A 19,828-nucleotide genomic window follows, 5' to 3' on the forward strand; every position below is an offset into this window, starting at 1 on the left:
GACAGCTCCAACCTGACCCCACCCTTTGGTCGCTGCATTCACTAGTCCATCAGTAATAGCATCTAGATAAAGGTGTTCCTGGGTGTGCAAGCCCTTGATGAGGTGAGTAGAGCCAACAATGGCTTCTTTCTCAACAAGTTCGGCCACTACGACAGGAGCCAATCGCTGAGTTCTGCTCAACAGCTCAACAATGCCTGTGTGGCCTCTACTAGCAGCAACTTCAAGGGATCTGGCCACAGTATCTGAAGAAAGTCCTTCCTTGCCGCACAGAACTTTGACGATAGCTGTATGCCCATGATAGCACGCACAAATAAAAGCCTTGGCGGTCGCCATCGAGTCGACACATTCATCGTCGTGTAGAGCCTCCATAACGTTTGTGTATCCCTTCCTGGCCGCGCGGACGAACGCCTTGCTGATCAACTCGGACGGGATGCACCCCGTGTCGCAAAGAAGCTTGATAATCTCAACTCGGTCTTCTGTGGACATGTCGGGAGGGTCGTCTTCAGATCTTGGCGACGCTGTGGGCTGAGTTACGCGCTCAAAAGCTGCGGCTAAAGCGTCCAGCGAAATGTGGTCCATGTCATACAAAAAGTTGACCACTACGAGACTGCCCACAAACTCGAACGCCTTGCTAATTGCCTGCTGGGAAATCCGCCGATGGCTGTATAGCAACTTCACAGCATCAATGGACCCATAACGAGCTGCTTCCTCGAAAGCCCAGTCGATCGTATCAGGCGGAACACGTCCAGTACCAAGCAGAAACTCCACAATCTTAGGTTTAGCCGCTTGCACTGCTGCGATGAGCGCGTCTCCGATTAGTTCGATCCCAAAGTCAGTTTTGCACAAGCTCTTGACGGCGTGGGTGTGACCGTCGCGTACCATTTGGACAATCAGATCGACGTCCCCATACCTTGAAAGCCTATCACGGAACGTCTCGTAAATACTCCACGCAATGTCTTCATGACCCTCCTTCAGGGCTTGCTCGAACGCGCCGTTAATATCCCAGACCCAACAGGGAGCGCTGCCATGGAGCAAAGCGTCCACAACCTCCACATGTCCACCAGAAATCGCGAGAGCGAGAGCGCGGCAATTGTCCCACGATCGATCTGGTGTGTATTCCTCGTACGCGCCTTCACCAAAGCTACATAGCGAGTCAACCGCGTACTTCACCACCTCAGCGTGTCCCCGCGCTGCCGCCGCCTCGAGAATTCTCCACCAAGTTTCGAATCTGTCACTGTAATAAAAAACTTTATCGTGCAAATACCTCACCGCCTCCAGGTGTCCTCTTCTAGAGGCCAGCACAACTGCCTCGACCACAAACGGCCCATAGTCGTCGTCTTCTTCTTTGTATTTGCAGCCGCTCTCCTCGTCGTAGAAATACTTGGCTTTGCTCTCAAATAGTATCTCCAGCATATCCACCCGACCCGACCTGGCAGCAGCTAGAACTGCGTCCGCCACGTCCCCGCTGAAGTCAGCGACCAGCTCTTTCAGCAGCTGGACTTGGTCCGCTCGCACTGCCTCCTCCACCGTCTCCTCGACAGTCAGCGCCAGTTCCTCGATGCGCTCCACCACGTGTGGCAAAGCCATGACCCGAGACGGAGCGTTGGCCCACTTGAGCTTCCCATGGGGGCGAGCGAGAGCGCCGTTGCTTCGCTTCGACTCGCTATGAGACCGAGCGGGGCCTTTGGCCATCTGTGTCCACAATGGAGACGTAATATAAAAAACGGATTACAGTGTAACAGCAGGTTGTGCTCTTACACACCACTTCAACGGTTTAAGAACAACTTGGTCTTAAAGTGTCGCTGAAAAAGGTGGCCGCGAATTTAAGAGAACGTGTGGAAAAGATCGCGCCGCTTGGGTCTGTCTTATGTCAAAACACGCGCGGTCTTTCCGACACGGTCTCGTAAGTTCGCGGCCACCTTTTCGGCGTTTACTTAAGCGGTAGCTCTCGCTTAAGTTAAGTAATGTTTGTACTTAAGCGGGATCTCTCCCGCTTAAGTAAACCCTAGGATTGACACCGACACACGTGGAGAATGTGCTCATGTGGACCGACGTTCAAAGCGCGGAAGTGCTAACGGAGTGAGTGGTCCGATACGTTCAACATGGGTTCTGGAGGGAAGTATGCTCAACTTTTAATTGATCACTTTTATATGAACAGTAGGAGGCGGGAATGGGCATGCAAACACTGAAGGGGCCAAACCTGCCTGGCCGACTCACAAGTGCGCGATACGATATCGCTAGCTAACGATATTCAACGCCGCCATCAGCAGTCAGTGCGCCCGCAGCTGTCACGTTGTTGCTCGCCGTCAAGTCGACCCCGATCGAAATCCACGCGAAGACGCCGGCCTCCAGTGTATCGCCGAGCAAAGCGTACTCCACGACAGGGTCGTACCCTGAAGCTGCCGCCTCAGCGAGACCCTCATCGACTTCGTTCAGCGTCAAGTTCTGGTTGTTGCTGGCATAAGCCGACGTCTCCTCCACCTCCGAGACCAGATCTTGGTCGAAGAGGAGCTCACCTGCATGAATAGTGGAGCCTCCAGCGTACGTATTGTTGTTTTGGTACGTGCCGCCGTAGGTGGCGACGATGTCGATGTGTGGGGCTCGGCCTTCGTAGTGACCCGGAAAAATGCTGGTGAAGCCTGCCAGTCCGTACGAATCTGTCTGGACGAGCCCCCGCAAGAAGGTAGCATCCGCATTCGACGCGTTCGACCTCTCCCCAGCTGCCGACCCAACAACGCCAGAGTACACTCCCGCTGCGTTGGTGTGCCAGAAGTCGATCCACAGGTCGGACACTGGCGTGCACGTGTTGACGTCGATGAACTGCAGCTCCGTCAAAAGACTCTAGTCCTCCGTGATATCCTGTCGGTAGAGCTCTCCCTTCACGTAGAAGCTGGTCTGGGTGGCCTCCGGAGCCAGCACACAGTTGACACTGTCATCCTCTCCGAACAGATACTCTAGGTACGTGCTCACAATGACATCGGTGAAGTTGGTCTTGTGGGCCGTCGCCAATACCGTCGCAGCGTCCAGTCGACGTCGGGTGGCTCGCAGCTCCTGCAGCTTCGCTGCGATGCGTAGATTGCTCTGCTCTCGCAGCTTTCTGCCAGCTTCCGAGTTGGAGCAGGCAGCCAGAAGGCGCTGGCTGTGGTTCAAGAATCGCTGGCGGTCGGCGAGTTCACCCTCCGTTTGAGCGGTTTGCTGGGCAATGGGGTGGACAGCCGTGGCGCCATGAGAGACGAGAGCTGCGAGTGCTACGCAGGACGCGACCAGCGACTTGATCATCGGAGAAGTGTCGAGGAGTGCGTCGCTGCTGGAGAATTGCGGAATGCCGAGGCTGCAGACATCACCGGTGTGAGGTGCGCTATTAGGCGGAGAGTGGGAAGATCGGATAGGTCGGGCATCACCGGGCGTTCAGATGTGGCGCAGTATTCTGGTCGTCAGGCGCGGCAGTGCAGCGGTGAAGGCGATGGCCATCAGATATGTGGGCTGCAATCAGAAAAGATGGCGCTCAGCAGTAGTCTTAACTCAGACCTTGAAGTCCTACGCAAATGGAGGTGGTGTCGCCTGGAATGGCCGCGAGACTGCATTTTGTTGATCGTGTCCACAATCGACGATCTAATGACGCACAAGCTTAAGTGATACGGAAGGAAACCAACGGACAGCTAAACAGCAAGGCAAGGAAGGACACGCCAACTACTATTGAGAATGACCATCGGTCAATGACTATTGGTCGGCCGAGACGTTCTGGAGATGACACGCAACATTCACTGACACCGCAGTTTAAACAATGCTCGGAGCGCTGCCAACGGTAGGAGCTGACATAGCGGACCCGGCGCCCATGAAGGAGCCACCAATGACCCCTTCGCCTCCTCCAACAGCCGTGCTTGTCGTCAGCACACCTCCATCCGCAGTGTACGTCGCCGCCGTCTGCACGCTGTACTCGCTCGTCATGTCCACGCCCACGGAGATCCACGCCAGAAGACCGTCCTCGACGGTATCGCCTAGCAGAACGTACTCTACGAACGGGTCGAAGTCGTCCGCGGCCGCCTGCGCCAGGATCGAATCGTCGGCGTTCTCCGTGATCTCCCACGTGTTGACGGCGTACGTGTCGGTGGTTTGCACTGCAGTGAGCAGGTCTTGGTCGAAGAAGAGCTGGCCCACGTGGGAGATCTCGCCGCCCGAGTACGTGTTGTTCTCGAGCAAGGTGCCGTTGTAGTGCGTCATGATGTGCATGTGCGTGGCGCGGCCAGTGTAGTGGCCCGGGAACTTGGTGACGAAGGAGACAAACCCGTCCTCGTCCGTGGGGTAGAGTCCGCGGTGGAAGGTGTTGTTGATGTTGGTGGCGTCATTGTCGTCTCCGGTACCCTCGGCGATCACGCCCGAGTAGACGCCCGTGAGGTTAGCGTGCCAGAAGTCGACGTAGAGGTCGTCGACTACCGTGCAGGTGTTGACGTCGACGAATTGCAGATCGAGGTAGAGGTCGAAACCAGGTTGTGATTCCCGCACGTCCGTGCGAATGAGCTCGCCGGAGACGTAGTAGGGTCCCTCTGCCACTTCAGGTTCCAGGAGGCAAGCGACGTCGTCGCCGAAAAGCGTGCTCGGGTCGACGGACGACGTGAGCCCCGTGAGGCTTGACTCGTGGTCGGTGGAGAGGTCGGTGGCGAGATCCAGGCGGCGTCAGCGCTCTGCTTGGATGTTCTCGAGCATGGAGGCTCGGCGCGCCGCAGCCTTGTCGAGGAGCTTGCGGCCTTGCTCGGACTTGGAGGACTGCTCTAGAAGCCGCTTGCCGTTGTTGACAAAGAGTTTGCGTGCAGCGAGCTGTTGGTGCGACTTGGACGCGTGGTGAGCGCTAGGATGAGTACTGGCCAGGTCGGCAACAACGAGGGTGGCGAAGCAGGCCGACACGAAGAGCTTGGTGAGGCGAACCATGGCGGAGTTGCTGGTTGTTGAGAGGTGGGTTTGGTAGGTTGGTGTGCTGGCTGTGGGTGTAGCTGGGAAATTCGAGAATGAGCATTCGGGAGTCATGGTGGTAGGTGGAACCCTTATCTTGGGGGTTCGCTCTCTAAGGGAGGAGCCTCACAGGGGGGAAAGTTTGGTTGGAACTGACACAGCTTCTGGAGTACGAATTTTCGTGTTGTCCGAGTGCAAGTGTACAAGTAATTGTAGTTTAAATCGATTCGATCTTCAATTAAATCCCGGTGGTCCATTCTTACATCGTGTGACACAAAACGCAAAATGGAGGCTGCCGGTATCAGCAGATCGCTTGACTGTCGGTTCCGCTATTATTTTAATTGCCGAAATTGGCGCCCACGCAGTAAGAGGGGTCGCGCGTTCACAATTCGAGGCAACAGGCTGTTGCGATTAAAGTTTGACACAGTGCTGGGAAGCTTATTGTTAAACAGGCGAGATTTGGCCGTTATCATTGGTAACCATTCACCTCAAAATACACCCAGCCTGTAATCCTCAGCTATCATGTGTGCTCAGCAAGCTCATGCGTAAAAGCACCACCAGAATGGGCAGTCCGAACAGATCATTATCGAGCTCTACAGATCTGTCAAGCCTGGACGACTCGGACTCGTTCCTTTATAATGCGATGGTGGTCACTTTAGGATAGGCCGCTACTGTATCGCACTAACATCCTTTTGATTAACTTTTGTTAGTCGTTGGATGCATAGATATGGGGCTGAGTCACTGCAATGCTATCCAGGGATGCTGGTGCAGCGCTGTTCAAGCCCGACGGCTCCGTGGTGTGGACGTGCTCCCACTACATGCCGAGCAGCAGCGAAACGAACAACACTGCCGAGTACTCGGCGCTGCTGCTCGGGTCGAGAGCCGCTGCCGACCACGGAGCGACGTCGCTGCGGGTGGAAGGCGACAGCACCCTTGTGATCCAGCAGGTGCGCGGCATCTTCGCGGCGAGGAACGCCATTCTACGCCGCCTCCGCGACCAAGTCAAGGTAGAGCTCGCGCGGGTGGGGAGCTTCTCACTCCACCACATCGACCGCCAAGCGAATGCCCATGCCGACCGCCTGGCCAATCGAGCCCTCGACCTCCGCCGGACGATGATGGAGTGCGGCGCTCACACGGCAGGCGACGGCTGTACGAACACGACGCTGGACCCTATGCCCGTGCTGCCGCCCCAGCCGACACCCCGCGCTCCGCCCCCGACACCCGCGGCCGACACCAACATCGAGATGCAGGAGCCGGAGGACGAGGATCTCGCCGACATCGACGACGGCGAGGTCTATGCAGCCATGCGCATCGGGCCGGACGCAGTTCCGCAGCGTCGACCCCGCCTCCGACTACGCCAGCTCACCGAAGCCGAGGACGACGCTGCCCGCGAGACGGTGGAGCGGCTTGGCGCGACGCTGGCGGCCAAGATCACTGACGCCAGTGACTGGGAGTCGGCGGAGGGCTACATCACAGCCCTCCCGCACCTCCTGTACGACAAATTGCAGCCGTACTCCCAGGCCCAGCGACGCCCCGAGCCGCGTCCCCAGCGTCAGCGACAGCAGCACCAAGGCAGCCAGTGCCCGCGGCAGCAGCGGCAACAAGGCGAACAGCGACGGCAGCGCCCGCTGCACGACCAAGGGCAGGACCGCCGCAGCCTGGAAGGCGATGCACATGGAGACAACGAGCGCGATGGCGACGCCAGTCAGCAGGACTCGGCGCGACGGAGGCAGTGCAGGCGCCGCGGGCGCTCTGGTGCAGCGAAGCGGCGACGTCGCCGCCGCCCGCCGCGGGTGACTCGACACCACCGCGAGCACCGCCTCGACGAGGCCCTGGACGATCTCCACGCCGTGGAGCAGGCTTCGCCCGGAGACCGCACGGCTGTTCGCCGAGCCCGCCGCCGCGTCGGCCGCGTCAACTCGGCCATCGACCAACAGCACCTGCGTCACCGGTTCGACACGGACGAGAAAGCCTGCGTCGAAGACATCCTGGCCAAGGCACGCGCGCAGCAGGAGACGCCAAGGACAGCGGCCTCCAGCGCCGGCACCGCATCGGACCCAGCGGCGCCAGCGGCAGGCGCCACAGACGACGGTACCTGCCCCATTCCGGGCGATGAGCTCTGGCGGTACTTCGACGGCGTCAACACACCCAGCCAGGAGTTCGCTCCGGACGCCCCGGCGGGTGCTGCCTTCCGCTCCGCTATGACCCACCTGCCGGCCGCGTCGAGGTTCAGGGAGCTGCTCACGGAGGCGCCGACACAGGACGATATCGAGTCACAGCTGCAGCACGCCCACGGCACCTCCAGCCCCGGCCTCGATGGCGTCGGCTATGACGTGTACCAGCACTTCGCCGCGCAGCTCCTGCCCGTGCTCGCCACCGCCTTCCAGAAGTGCTGGGAGGCGAAACGTGTGCCCCAGAGCTGGAAGCTCGGGGTGGTGCGGCTGCTGCACAAGAAGGGCGCGCGCGAGGACCCGGCGAACTGGAGGCCCATTTGCCTCCAGCAAGCCATCTACAAGCTCTACGCGGGGGTCCTCGCGCGGCGGCTGGTACGGTGGCTGGACGCGAACGACCGCCACGCCCCGGGGCAGAAGGGCTTCCGAGCGGTCAACGGCTGCGGGGAGCACAACTTCCTCGCGGCCACGCTCGTCGACCAGGCCCGCCGCAAGCGCCGCCAGCTCTACGAAGTCTGGTACGACTTCCGCAACGCGTTCGGCAGCGTGCCGTTCGCGCTGCTATGGGATGCACTCGCGCGGCTCGGCGTCCCCGAGGACTACGTCACCATGTGCAAGGGGCTCTACGAGAGCGCGGCGTTCGTCGTCGGGAACGCCGCCGACGGCACAACGGCCCCGATTTCGCTGCGGGTGGGAGTCTTCCAAGGCTGCCCGCTCAGCCCACAGCTCTTCAACGCTGCCATCAGCCCGCTGCTCTTCGCGCTGAAGCGACTGCCGGCCACGGGAGTGCCGCTGTCGGGCGATGACTGCCCCGGTGCCTCGGCGTACGCCGACGACCTCAAGATCTTCAGCGGCACCGAGGACGGCATCAAGCGACAGCACGCGCTCGTGGCCGACTTCCTCCGCTGGACCGGCATGGCGGCCAACCCCAGCAAATGCTCCGCCATGTCGATCCAGCGCGACCGCCGCGGCGTGCTCAAGGCGGACGACCTCAAGCTGGAGCTGGACGGGTCGCCGATCCCCGCGCTGTCCATGAGCGCCTCGTACACCTACCTGGGGGTCGGCGACGGCTTCGACCACACACGCCGCCGCGTCGAGCTCGCGCCCACGCTCAAGCAGCTGAAGGATGACGCGACAGCGCTGCTCCAGTCGGGCCTCGCACCGTGGCAGGTGGTGAAGGCGGTGAAGACGTACCTCTACCCTCGGGTGGAGTACGCGCTTCGCCACCTCCGCCCCTTCCAGCAGCAGCTTGCGGGCTTCGACCGGCACCTCGCGCGAGGCCTCCGCCATCTCCTGCGACTGCCAGCCTCCGCCACAGCGCAGTGCTTCTACGCACCGGTGTCGCGCGGCGGACTGGGCCTACTGCCGCTGACGGAACTGCACGCGGCGCTGCAAGTCGCGCATGGGTGGCAGATGCTGAACTCCAAGGACCCTGCCATCCAGCGCATCGCGCGCGTGCAGCTCCGGCAGATCGCCGACGCGCGCCACCGGCTGGACACTCAAGCGTGGGCGGGCCGCGAGGAGGAGCTGTGCGAGCTGCTGCTCAACTCGCAGCTCGGGACGTCGCCCGACGCGCCGCCAAAGCGCCGCAACGGCGACATCGGCTCGCTCTGGGTCGACGTCCAGCGCCACCTCCGCACGCTCGGCCTCCAGTTCGCGACCGCGCCGGCGTGCGCCGACACCGGCACGGCCGCGGCCACGCTGCAGCTTCGCGTGCCGCACCACGACAAGTGGCTCGACCACCGCACGGTCCTGCGGCACGTGAAGCTGCACATCAAGCACAGACACTGGACCAAGTGGGCGGCCATGCGCGACCAAGGCAGAACGGCACGCGCGCACGGCGGCGTCGGCAGCAGCTTCCTCACGCGGCCGCGAGGCATGTGTGAAGCTGACTATCGCTTCGCGGTGGCCGCCCGCTTGAACCAGCTCGACACGCACAGTGTGCTCAAGCGCCGGCGCCTCCGGGCCCACGACCGATGCAGGCAGCCGGGCTGCTCCCGGGTGGAGACGCTGGCGCATGTGCTCAACCACTGCCCGGGCACCATGGATGCGGTCCGCGGCCGCCACGACGACGCACTCAAGACCATCGAGCGTGCGCTCATCGCGTCATCGTCGGGCGACCGGCAGGACCGCGTTGAGCTCCGGGTTAACCAGACCGTGCCCTCGCTCGCTGGCCCCGCGCTACGGCCCGACCTCCAGCTGTACAACCACACCAAGAAGACGGTGGCGGTGGTCGACCTGGCCGTGGCGTTCGAGGAGCAGGTGGGCGAGGACCCGGACAGCTCAGCGCTGGCCCGCATCGCCGCACACAAGCGCGCCAAGTACGACCGCATCAAGCGCCACCTCGAGCGCCAAGGGTGGAAGGTGCACCTCTCGGCGCTCGTTTACGGCTCGCTTGGTGCGGTCGCCGGTGGCAACCGCTCGGTTTACACCGAGCACCTGGGGCTGCTCAAGCGAGACGCGAAGCGGCTGGACTGGCAGAAGAAGGAAGAAGATAGAGAAGATAAGTGTAGTAGTTGGCCTCACGAGGGATGGGTGAAAGCCCCCGGAGACCGTACCGCGATCGGCTAGCAAGCTAACCGAAAGCAGCAGTTCCAAAAATAAATGTGAAAAAGACCCCACCAAAAGCAGGGGGGGACAAGCGCCCCAGCCAAGACACCAGGGGCAGTCGGGTGACGGAGACCGGGGGGACTCCGTCGCGCTCCGGCCGCCGCTAGACGGCAACCAGGCCCATTGCGGCCGACAGGGCCACACCCATGTAGGGAACCGCCCTCGGAAACCCTGCACCGGCTCACATGGTCCGACCCCCCGATTGGTTCAACCCGTACACCAACTACACACCAATTAGGGACTCCCAGGTAGTCACTACCAGGACGCAACGGACTAACCGGCAGGTAATACATTAACCCTTTCTGTTCTAATCAGTGTGAAAACTGGTTTCCCTGCTTTTGGTGGGGTCTTTTTCACATTTATTTTTGGAACTGCTGCTTTCGGTTAGCTTGCTAGCCGATCGCGGTACGGTCTCCGGGGGCTTTCACCCATCCCTCGTGAGGCCAACTACTACACTTATCTTCTCTATCTTCTTCCTTCTTCTGCCTACGGGCCGGCCCTTCACCACCGCATCGGCGCATGCGCTTCTGGTGGCCGGACTGGCAGCCCCGGGAGCGCTCGCCGTCCACCGACAGTGAGTGCTCCACGGCCAGCCACTCCAGCCTCGCCAGCGACGCGTCTTTCTATAGCGCGGCCAGCGACGGGGCTGGGGCGGCTGAGCTGGCGGACGTCCGGGCGGGGGCGGATCCGCTAGGGCTTCGGTTACGCATTGGGGATCCGCCCGCCCCCGTTTTGGGCTCGGCCGGAGCCGAAAATGGCCCCGGCGACCCTCCACGCGCGGCGCCGCTGCTCGGCACCGGCGAGGAGTTGGCCGGCGCAACTTCGGGCACGGGTCCGCGACCCGCTGCGCCCATTGCGCCCATTGCGGGACCGCGGGCCGGGCCCTCTGGCGGCCAAGCCGAGGCCCGGTCCGCCGCTTCAACCTCGCGTCGCTTCGCGGCGACGGCGAGCGGACGCGGGCCCGCGGACCGTCCGCCAGGCGGGACCGGGCCCCGTCCACCTGGCCTCACTATGCCAGGATCCCGGGCCTCTCGTGCGCCGCGCGGCACGGTCGCCACGGCCGAAGAACACGGCCTCGAGCATGCGGCGCTTCGGCGAGGCGCGCGGAGCGACGGCTCCTGCGCAGCCCCCACGCCTGCTACGGACCCCCACGCGCGCCGGTTGGCTGCCCAAGACCCCCCGCCAGCCCCTCCAGCGCGCGGCGCCGCCGCAGGACCCCCCAGCGAATTGGCAGGACCCGGCAGGGCGGCCGGCAGGCTGCCCGATTGGGTAGCGCCTGGGGCGGCGCTCGCAGCGGCTACGGCGCGGGCCCTGGCGGCCTGCCAGCGGCCCAGCAGCCCGGACGACGACAGCAACAGCGACGACGAAGCCTCGGACGGCCACGACGCCGCCGCCAGCAGCCCCCAAGACCCCGCCGATGATGCTGGCCGACCCGGCAGGGCGGCCGGCAGGCTGCCCGTCGGTAGAGCGCCCGCAGCCGCCACGGCGCTCGCTCCCACGGGCAGCCAGGGCCCCGACGACCTCCGCCGCGCCCAGGACGACGACGGCGACGACGCGGACGGCCAAGACGACCCCGCCGCCGCCGCCAAGCCCCGCCCGGACCCTGCGAGTGTGTTGCCCCGGCCCGGCAGGGCGGGCGGCATGCTCGCCGACATGCCAACGCCTGGAGCCGCGCCGGCTGCGACTGCTGCAGCTATTGCTGAGGCGGCAGTTGCAACTGACGCTGCGGCTCGGGCTGCCGACCAAGTCGCCGCGCAGGAGCCGGTGCGGACGACGTACGCACACAGCGCCACCGAGTTCAAGTGCAGCGTGTGTGCGTACGTCGCAGGCAACTTGGCTACGCTCGTCGCCCACCGCAGATCGGCGCACCGCGGCACCCGCTTCTCCGACATCTTCGACAGCGGGTGCGCGTGCAGCCTCGTGTTCCACTCGCGGATGGCAGCGACGAGCCATGCCCTCGCCTGCGCACAGCGCGCCTCGCAGGCGGCGCCTTCCCCCGCAGAGCCCATGGACGTTGACCAAGGCCGCGTCCGGCCCAGGCAGCGCCGCCCATCGCCTCGCCGGCCCAGCGAGCGACGCCCGGACGGCAAGCGCCGCCGCCTCAACAGCGACGACGACGCCGACGCCCAGAAGCCGGCCGAGCACCTGCAGCTCGTGGACGAGGACGGAGCCGAGAACCAAACCCCGGCGCACACGCCACCAGCAGCAAGCGCCCGCCAAGCTCCCGTCCTCGCCGTGTACGTGCACAACGCGGAGCGCTTCACGTGCACGCTGTGCACGTTCACGGCAGCCAGCTTCAGCTCCTTGCAGAGGCATCGGACCACTCGGCACCGGCGCGCAGTCTTCCAGGACAAGTTTCTGGCGGGCTGCGCGTGCGGCACCCCCTTTGCGTCGCGGCCAGCGGCAGCTAAACACGCGCAAGCGTGCGCCGGCCGTTCGACTGCACTTCCGGCTACGGCTCCGCCAGTGGCAGGGACATCAAGCCCCACCGCTGCCGCAGCCAACGCCACCGTCGCGGCGGCCACTGTCACGCCCGACTCGCCCCAACCAGCAACCCCGGAGCTCGCGGCGGCCACTGTCACGCCCGACTCGCCCCAACCAGCAACCCCGGAGCTCGCAGCGTCCCCCCCGCTTGCGAGCCCCACTCATCCCGAAGTTGAAGTTGTTGAAGTGCAGGAGCAGCCGAGCCATGGACGATGGGGGCCAGCGCTACCCCGAGCTCTGGTCGCTGAACGTGTCGCCGCGCGCCTTGGTGCCATTCCAGCACCACGCTGGGAACCTCCGCTGCCCCGAGAGCTGGTGGCCACCCGCATAGCTGCGCGTCTCGGTGAGGTTCCAGCGCCTCGCTGGGGCCCACCGCTGCCGCGCCGCATGGTGGCGTCTCGGATCGCCGCTCGCCTGCTCCCACCAGAGCCGACGGCTGCCGGCGAGACCAAGGAGGACACCTCGGCGGACGGAGCCGACCTGACGGCCAGGGACGCAAACCAGGAGGACAACCCGGCGGCCGCACCCGACCGGACGGCGACAGCGGCGGCGATGGACGTGGACAGCGGCACCGCCGGAGAGTGGCTGCTGCGCTTCGACGGCGCCTGCCGCGCCAACCCAGGACCCGGCGGAGCTGGTGCAGCGCTGTTCAAGCCCGACGGCTCCGTGGTGTGGACGTGCTCCCACTACATGCCGAGCAGCAGCGAAACGAACAACACTGCCGAGTACTCGGCGCTGCTGCTCGGGTCGAGAGCCGCTGCCGACCACGGAGCGACGTCGCTGCGGGTGGAAGGCGACAGCACCCTTGTGATCCAGCAGGTGCGCGGCATCTTCGCGGCGAGGAACGCCGTTCTACGCCGCCTCCGCGACCAAGTCAAGGTAGAGCTCGCGCGGGTGGGGAGCTTCTCACTCCACCACATCGACCGCCAAGCGAATGCCCATGCCGACCGCCTGGCCAATCGAGCCCTCGACCTCCGCCGGACGATGATGGAGTGCGGCGCTCACACGGCAGGCGACGGCTGTACGAACACGACGCTGGACCCTATGCCCGTGCTGCCGCCCCAGCCGACACCCCGCGCTCCGCCCCCGACACCCGCGGCCGACACCAACATCGAGATGCAGGAGCCGGAGGACGAGGATCTCGCCGACATCGACGACGGCGAGGTCTATGCAGCCATGCGCATCGGGCCGGACGCAGTTCCGCAGCGTCGACCCCGCCTCCGACTACGCCAGCTCACCGAAGCCGAGGACGACGCTGCCCGCGAGACGGTGGAGCGGCTTGGCGCGACGCTGGCGGCCAAGATCACTGACGCCAGTGACTGGGAGTCGGCGGAGGGCTACATCACAGCCCTCCCGCACCTCCTGTACGACAAATTGCAGCCGTACTCCCAGGCCCAGCGACGCCCCGAGCCGCGTCCCCAGCGTCAGCGACAGCAGCACCAAGGCAGCCAGTGCCCGCGGCAGCAGCGGCAACAAGGCGAACAGCGACGGCAGCGCCCGCTGCACGACCAAGGGCAGGACCGCCGCAGCCTGGAAGGCGATGCACATGGAGACAACGAGCGCGATGGCGACGCCAGTCAGCAGGACTCGGCGCGACGGAGGCAGTGCAGGCGCCGCGGGCGCTCTGGTGCAGCGAAGCGGCGACGTCGCCGCCGCCCGCCGCGGGTGACTCGACACCACCGCGAGCACCGCCTCGACGAGGCCCTGGACGATCTCCACGCCGTGGAGCAGGCTTCGCCCGGAGACCGCACGGCTGTTCGCCGAGCCCGCCGCCGCGTCGGCCGCGTCAACTCGGCCATCGACCAACAGCACCTGCGTCACCGGTTCGACACGGACGAGAAAGCCTGCGTCGAAGACATCCTGGCCAAGGCACGCGCGCAGCGGGAGACACCAAAGACAGCGACCTCCAGCGCCGGCGCCGCATCGGACCCAGCGGCGCCAGCGGCAGGCGCTACAGACGACGGTACCTGCCCCATTCCGGGCGATGAGCTCTGGCGGTACTTCGACGGCGTCAACACGCCCAGCCAGGAGTTCGCTCCTGACGCTCCGGGAGCGGCTCACGGAGGCGCCGACACAGGACGATATCGAGTCACAGCTGCAGCACGCCCACGGCACCTCCAGCCCCGGCCTCGACGGCGTCGGCTATGACGTGTACCAGCACTTCGCCGCGCAGCTCCTGCCCGTGCTCGCCACCGCCTTCCAGAAGTGCTGGGAGGCGAAACGTGTGCCCCAGAGCTGGAAGCTCGGGGTGGTGCGGCTGCTGCACAAGAAGGGCGCGCGCGAGGACCCGGCGAACTGGAGGCCCATTTGCCTCCAGCAAGCCATCTACAAGCTCTACACGGGGGTCCTCGCGCGGCGGCTGGTACGGTGGCTGGACGCGAACGACCGCCACGCCCCGGGGCAGAAGGGCTTCCGAGCGGTCAACGGCTGCGGGGAGCACAACTTCCTCGCGGCCACGCTCGTCGACCAGACCCGCCGCAAGCGCCGCCAGCTCTACGAAGTCTGGTACGACTTCCGCAACGCGTTCGGCAGCGTGCCGTTCACGCTGCTATGGGATGCACTCGCGCGGCTCGGCGTCCCCGAGGACTACGTCACCATGTGCAAGGGGCTCTACGAGAGCGCGGCGTTCGTCGTCGGGAACGCCGCCGACGGCACAACGGCCCCGATCTCGCTGCGGGTGGGAGTCTTCCAAGGCTGCCCGCTCAGCCCACAGCTCTTCAACGCTGCCATCAGTCCGCTGCTCTTCGCGCTGAAGCGATTGCCGGCCACGGGAGTGCCGCTGTCGGGCGATGACTGCCCCGGTGCCTCGGCGTACGCCGGCGGACGACCTCAAGCTGGAGCTGGACGGGTCGCCGATCCCCGCGCTGTACATGAGCGCCTCGTACACCTACCTGGGGGTCGGTGACGGCTTCGACCACACGCGCCGCCGCGTCGAGCTCGCGCCTATGCTCAAACAGCTGAAGGATGACGCGACAGCGCTGCTCCAGTCGGGCCTCGCACCGTGGCAGGTGGTGAAGGCGGTGAAGACGTACCTCTACCCTCGGGTGGAGTACGCGCTTCGCCACCTCCGCCCCTTCCAGCAGCAGCTTGCGGGCTTCGACCGGCACCTCGCGCGAGGCCTCCGCCATCTCCTGCGACTGCCAGCCTCCGCCACAGCGCAGTGCTTCTACGCACCGGTGTCGCGCGGCGGACTGGGCCTACTGCCGCTGACGGAACTGCACGCGGCGCTGCAAGTCGCGCATGGGTGGCAGATGCTGAACTCCAAGGACCCTGCCATCCAGCGCATCGCGCGCGTGCAGCTCCGGCAGATCGCCGACGCGCGCCACCGGCTGGACACTCAAGCGTGGGCGGGCCGCGAGGAGGAGCTGTGCGAGCTGCTGCTCAACTCGCAGCTCGGGACGTCGCCCGACGCGCCGCCGAAGCGCCGCAACGGCGACATCGGCTCGCTCTGGGTCGACGTCCAGCGCCACCTCCGCACGCTCGGCCTCCAGCTCGCGACCGCGCCGGCGTGCGCCGACACCGGCACGGCCGCGGCCACGCTGCAGCTTCGCGTGCCGCACCACGACAAGTGGCTCGACCACCGCACGGTCCTGCGGCACGTGAAGCTGCACATCAAGCACAGGCACTGGACCAAGTGGGCGGCCATGCGCGACCAAGGCAGAACGGCACGCGCGCACGGCGGCGTCGGCAGCAGCTTCCTCACGCGGCCGCGAGGCATGTGGGAAGCTGACTATCGCTTCGCGGTGGCCGCCCGCTTGAACCAGCTCGACACGCACAGTGTACTCAAGCGCCGGCGCCTCCGGGCCCACCACCGATGCAGGCAGCCGGCAGAAAGACACAAACACCCTCCCTTTAGTGACATGCATATTTTAGCCTACATTTCAGTTACGGAGAGGTTACTAACTGGTAAACACGAACACACATTGTGTTCTAATCGGTGTGAAAACTGGTTTCCCTGCTTTTGGTGGGGTCTTTTTCACATTCATTTTTGGAACTACTGCTTTAGGTTAGCTTGCTAGCCAATCGCGGTACGGTCTCCGGGGGCTTTCACCACTCCCCCGCGAGGCCAACCACTACACTTATCTTCTCCGTTTCCTCTACTTGTATTTTTGCATCAACTATTAATATTGACATATTTCAGCCTATTGCTATATTTTATAATGTTATTGCTATATTTCGTAATTCTATCGCTATATTTCGTAATGCTAGTGCTATATTTTATAATGCTATTGATAGGTTTGGCATTATCCACCGCAGCTTTTTGCAATTTAAAAGTTTCACTTATCCGACGTCACAACGGAACAGCTGGCACTGTTTAGGGTTGTGGACCTTCTCGGCCTTTTGGCTAAGATCAAGTGTAGTATCTGTTCTAATCAGCGTGAAAACTGGTTTCCCTGCTTTTGGTGGGGTCTTGTTCACATTCATTTTTGCAATTCCCATAAGTACTTAGCTTGCTAGGTGTTTACGGGACGGGCACGCTCCACGAGCACTTCACGGCGGTGAACTCGCCCCGCATCAACTTCCTACCAGATGAAGCTAGCGGGGCGTTGTTCCGCGGGGCGATGGCCGACGTCGGGACGCCGCAGGAGCGGCGGAGCGCGCTCACGGACGAGCTGACGATAGACGAGGTGGAGGACCAGCTCATGCAAGCGCCGCGAACTCCAGCCCCGGCCACGACGGCGTGGGATACGACATCTACAAGAAGTTCGCGGCGCAGCTGGCCCCCCTCCTCCACGCAGCCTTCCAGTTCTGTTGGCGCCACCACCGGGTGCCTGCCCCGTCGAAGGTGGGGTTCGTCCGCCTCATCCACAAGAAGGGTGACCCCAACGACCCAGCGATCTGGCGGCCGATCTGCCTGCAGACCGCGATCTACAAGCTCTACAGCGGTCTGCTGGCGCGTCGGCTGTCGGCGTACCTGGAGGCGAACGGGCTGCTGCTCATGGCGCAGAAGGGGTTCAGGGCGTACAATGGTTGCCACGAGCAAAACTTCGTGGCAACCACGCTCCTGGACCAAACCCGACGCATGCACCGCAGGCTGTACCAGGTCTGGTACGACCTGCAAACCGCGTTCGGGTCCGTTCACCAGGACATGCTGTGGTATGTGTTCCGCCTGCTCGGCGTCGAGCGTGCGTTCGTCGAGCGCTGCGACGACATCTACGAGGACTCCTACTTCGTCGTCGGCAACGCGGCCGACGGAGCGACGGAACCAGTGCGGCAGGAGGTGGGCGTGTACCAAGGCTGTCCACTCAGCCCCCTCCTGTTCATCGCCGCGCTGGTGCCGTTGCTCCGAGCATTGGAGAAGCTCGACGGAGTGGGCGTCGCGTTGGCGGACGGGGTGCGGCCATGCACCACGGCCTACGCCGACGACCTCAAGGTGTTCAGCGACAGCGCGGCCGGCATCAAGCGCTGCCACGCTGTCGTTGAGCAGTTCCTGGAGTGGACGGTGCTGCAGGCCAATCCAGGCAAGTGCGCCTTCCTGGCCGTGACACGCAACGCGCGCGGCAACCCCGCCCACGACAAGGACATGAAGCTGTCGCTCCACGACGAGGAGGTCTCAAGTATCAAGCTGCACGACAGCTACCCCTACCTCGGCGTGGGCGACGGCTTTGACCACGTCCGCCACCGTCTCCAGCTCGAGCCCAAGCTACAACAGATCAAGCGGGAGGCGGTGGCGCTGATGCAGTCGGGGTTGGCGCCGTGGCAGGTGGTGAAGGCGCTCAAGACCTACGTCTACCCCAAGGTCGAGTACGCGCTTCGCCACCTCCGCCCGCTCCAGTCCCAGCTACAGGGCTTTGACCGTGTGGTAGCCAAGGGCCTGCGGCATCTGTTACGCCTGCCCCGCTCGGCAACCAACGAGGTGCTCTACGCACCAACGTCGAGCGGTGGCTTGGGGCTCGCTGCACTCGAAGGACCCGGCGATCCGGGAGGTGGCGCGCGCACAGGTGTGCCAGGTGGTCCGCAAGCGCCACCACCTCCGCGAAGAACACTGGCGGGGGCGTGACGACGAGCTCGTGCGGTGCTTCCTCAACTCCGAGCTCGCCGCCTCGCCCCACGCGGAGGCGCTGCGCCGCCACGGCGACATCGGGTCACTGTGGTCCGACGTACAGCGGTGGCTGCGCATCTACCACCTCAGCCTGGCGGTGCAGGACGACCGCAACGGCCAGGACCCATTCGGCCTCCGCGTGCCGCACCACGCCAAGTGGCTCGACCACAAGTCGGTGCTGCGGCACGTAAAGTTGCATATGAAGATCCGCCACCAGACCCGATGGAAGGGTCTGGCGGACCAAGGCAAGACGGTGAGGGCCCACGGCGGTGCCGGCGCCAAGTTCGTGTCGACGGTGGCGGGCCTGTCGGACGACGACTACCGCTTCGGCGTGAAGGCCCGCCTCAACCAAGTCGACACCAACTCGGCGCTGAAGCGTAAGCACCTGCGGGCCCACACGGCCTGCAGGGACCCGACCTGCTCCTCGGCCGAGACGCTGGCCCATGTCCTCAACCATTGCGAGTCCAACATGGACGCACTCCGCCAGCGTCATGACGACGCCCTGAAGCAGATCGGGTCCAAGATCCGTAACGCGCTCGAGCGCGGCAAGCCGGTCGCGGAGCTGCGCCTGAACCAGACAGTGCCCGAGTACATGGGCGCAGCCCTGCGGCCGGACATTGTACTACGGATCGTGGCCGCCAAGAAGATGGTGATCACCGACTTGGCGGTCACGTTCGAAGAGCACGCGACCGGCGCCCGCCACTCCTCACTGCAGCTCAGCCACAATCACAAGATTCTTAAGTACCAACCGATCGTGGTGGAGCTGCGGCTTAAGGGGTGGCAGGTGCAGACCGCGGCGATCGTGTACGAGTCGCTGGACTCGGTGCAGCCCAGCAACTGCAACACCTACACGGAGAAGTTGAAGTTGCACAAGCGCGAGGCTCGACAGCTGGACCTTCAGCTGTCGAGCCACTGCATCCGCACCAGCCACCGCATCTGGGGCTGGCACTGCCGGCGCCACCGCGACGGACAACGGAGTGGCAACGCCTCGCGAGCGCCGCGTGGGTCGGGGGGGGGGGGCGCGGCGCACATCGCAGGCTCGGGCACGGCGGTAAGCTGGTCATTTGACCAACAGGGCACTACCCAGGTAGGGAACCGCCCTTCAAAAACCCAGGAAGACACAAACACCCTCCCTTTAGTGACATGCATATTTTAGCCTACATTTCAGTTACGGAGAGGTTACTAACTGGTAAACACGAACACACATTCTGTTCTAATCGGTGTGAAAACTGGTTTCCCGACTTTTAGTTGGGTCTTTTTCACATTCATTTTTGGAGGCACTGACCCAAAGGCGCCCCGCATTTCAAAATTTTCAAATTTCAGAAAGATCAGAACTAAATTATACTTTCGAACTTCTGGCAACAAAGAATCAGTGCGACATAACCAGAATCACCCCGCATCCAGCACGGCACCATGGCCCCCCGCACTTCTCGCACCACGTACACCGCCCGCCCGGGTCGCAGCCCCCTCGCCACACCCAGCCCCCACGAGTATGATGTTTCCTCCAACGCGCTCTTCACCTTCAACTCTGTGATGAGCGCGTGCGCGACGGAGAAGGGCGCGCTGGAGTGGG

The 19,828-nt window shown here is 63.8% G+C and overlaps 8 protein-coding genes across 8 annotated transcripts; 2 read left to right on the top strand and 6 right to left on the bottom strand.

The window, feature by feature from the left end:
* Positions 1–267: 267 nt before the first annotated feature.
* On the bottom strand, positions 268–1,355 carry PHYSODRAFT_551451 (hypothetical protein; the record flags this gene model as incomplete). Its single annotated transcript, XM_009540864.1, has 2 exons — positions 598–1,355; positions 268–525 (listed from the first exon to the last, which is right to left on the bottom strand). Coding segments are annotated over exons 1-2 (543 nt in total), but the record flags the coding sequence as incomplete, so codon positions are not given.
* An 886-nt stretch (positions 1,356–2,241) lies between these two features.
* On the bottom strand, positions 2,242–3,279 carry PHYSODRAFT_320154 (hypothetical protein; the record flags this gene model as incomplete). Its single annotated transcript, XM_009540865.1, has 2 exons — positions 2,242–2,841; positions 2,884–3,279. The coding sequence occupies 2 exons, from the start codon at positions 3,277–3,279 to the stop codon at positions 2,242–2,244; spliced, it is 996 nt and encodes a 331-aa protein (XP_009539160.1).
* Positions 3,280–3,777: 498 nt separating this feature from the next.
* Positions 3,778–4,926, bottom strand: PHYSODRAFT_261971 (hypothetical protein; the record flags this gene model as incomplete). Its single annotated transcript, XM_009540866.1, has 2 exons — positions 3,778–4,627; positions 4,757–4,926. 2 exons carry the CDS (start codon positions 4,924–4,926, stop codon positions 3,778–3,780), a joined length of 1,020 nt encoding a protein of 339 aa, XP_009539161.1.
* Positions 4,927–7,465: 2,539 nt separating this feature from the next.
* On the bottom strand, positions 7,466–7,987 carry PHYSODRAFT_534105 (hypothetical protein; the record flags this gene model as incomplete). Its single annotated transcript, XM_009540867.1, has 4 exons — positions 7,466–7,577; positions 7,629–7,691; positions 7,782–7,846; positions 7,901–7,987. 4 exons carry the CDS (start codon positions 7,985–7,987, stop codon positions 7,466–7,468), a joined length of 327 nt encoding a protein of 108 aa, XP_009539162.1.
* A 1,174-nt stretch (positions 7,988–9,161) lies between these two features.
* Positions 9,162–9,835, top strand: PHYSODRAFT_533520 (hypothetical protein; the record flags this gene model as incomplete). Its single annotated transcript, XM_009540868.1, has 2 exons — positions 9,162–9,627; positions 9,750–9,835. The coding sequence occupies 2 exons, from the start codon at positions 9,162–9,164 to the stop codon at positions 9,833–9,835; spliced, it is 552 nt and encodes a 183-aa protein (XP_009539163.1).
* Positions 9,836–11,735: 1,900 nt separating this feature from the next.
* On the top strand, positions 11,736–12,543 carry PHYSODRAFT_534146 (hypothetical protein; the record flags this gene model as incomplete). Its single annotated transcript, XM_009540869.1, has 2 exons — positions 11,736–12,001; positions 12,084–12,543. 2 exons carry the CDS (start codon positions 11,736–11,738, stop codon positions 12,541–12,543), a joined length of 726 nt encoding a protein of 241 aa, XP_009539164.1.
* Positions 12,544–14,546: 2,003 nt separating this feature from the next.
* On the bottom strand, positions 14,547–15,023 carry PHYSODRAFT_533794 (hypothetical protein; the record flags this gene model as incomplete). Its single annotated transcript, XM_009540870.1, has 4 exons — positions 14,547–14,658; positions 14,710–14,772; positions 14,863–14,927; positions 14,982–15,023. Coding segments are annotated over 4 exons (282 nt in total), but the record flags the coding sequence as incomplete, so codon positions are not given.
* A 2,067-nt stretch (positions 15,024–17,090) lies between these two features.
* Positions 17,091–17,477, bottom strand: PHYSODRAFT_533502 (hypothetical protein; the record flags this gene model as incomplete). Its single annotated transcript, XM_009540871.1, has 2 exons — positions 17,091–17,247; positions 17,383–17,477. The coding sequence occupies 2 exons, from the start codon at positions 17,475–17,477 to the stop codon at positions 17,091–17,093; spliced, it is 252 nt and encodes an 83-aa protein (XP_009539166.1).
* Positions 17,478–19,828: the final 2,351 nt, after the last annotated feature.

Source organism: Phytophthora sojae (genome assembly GCF_000149755.1).
Source record: "Phytophthora sojae unplaced genomic scaffold PHYSOscaffold_16, whole genome shotgun sequence".
NCBI classification, from domain to species: domain Eukaryota; phylum Oomycota; class Peronosporomycetes; order Peronosporales; family Peronosporaceae; genus Phytophthora; species Phytophthora sojae.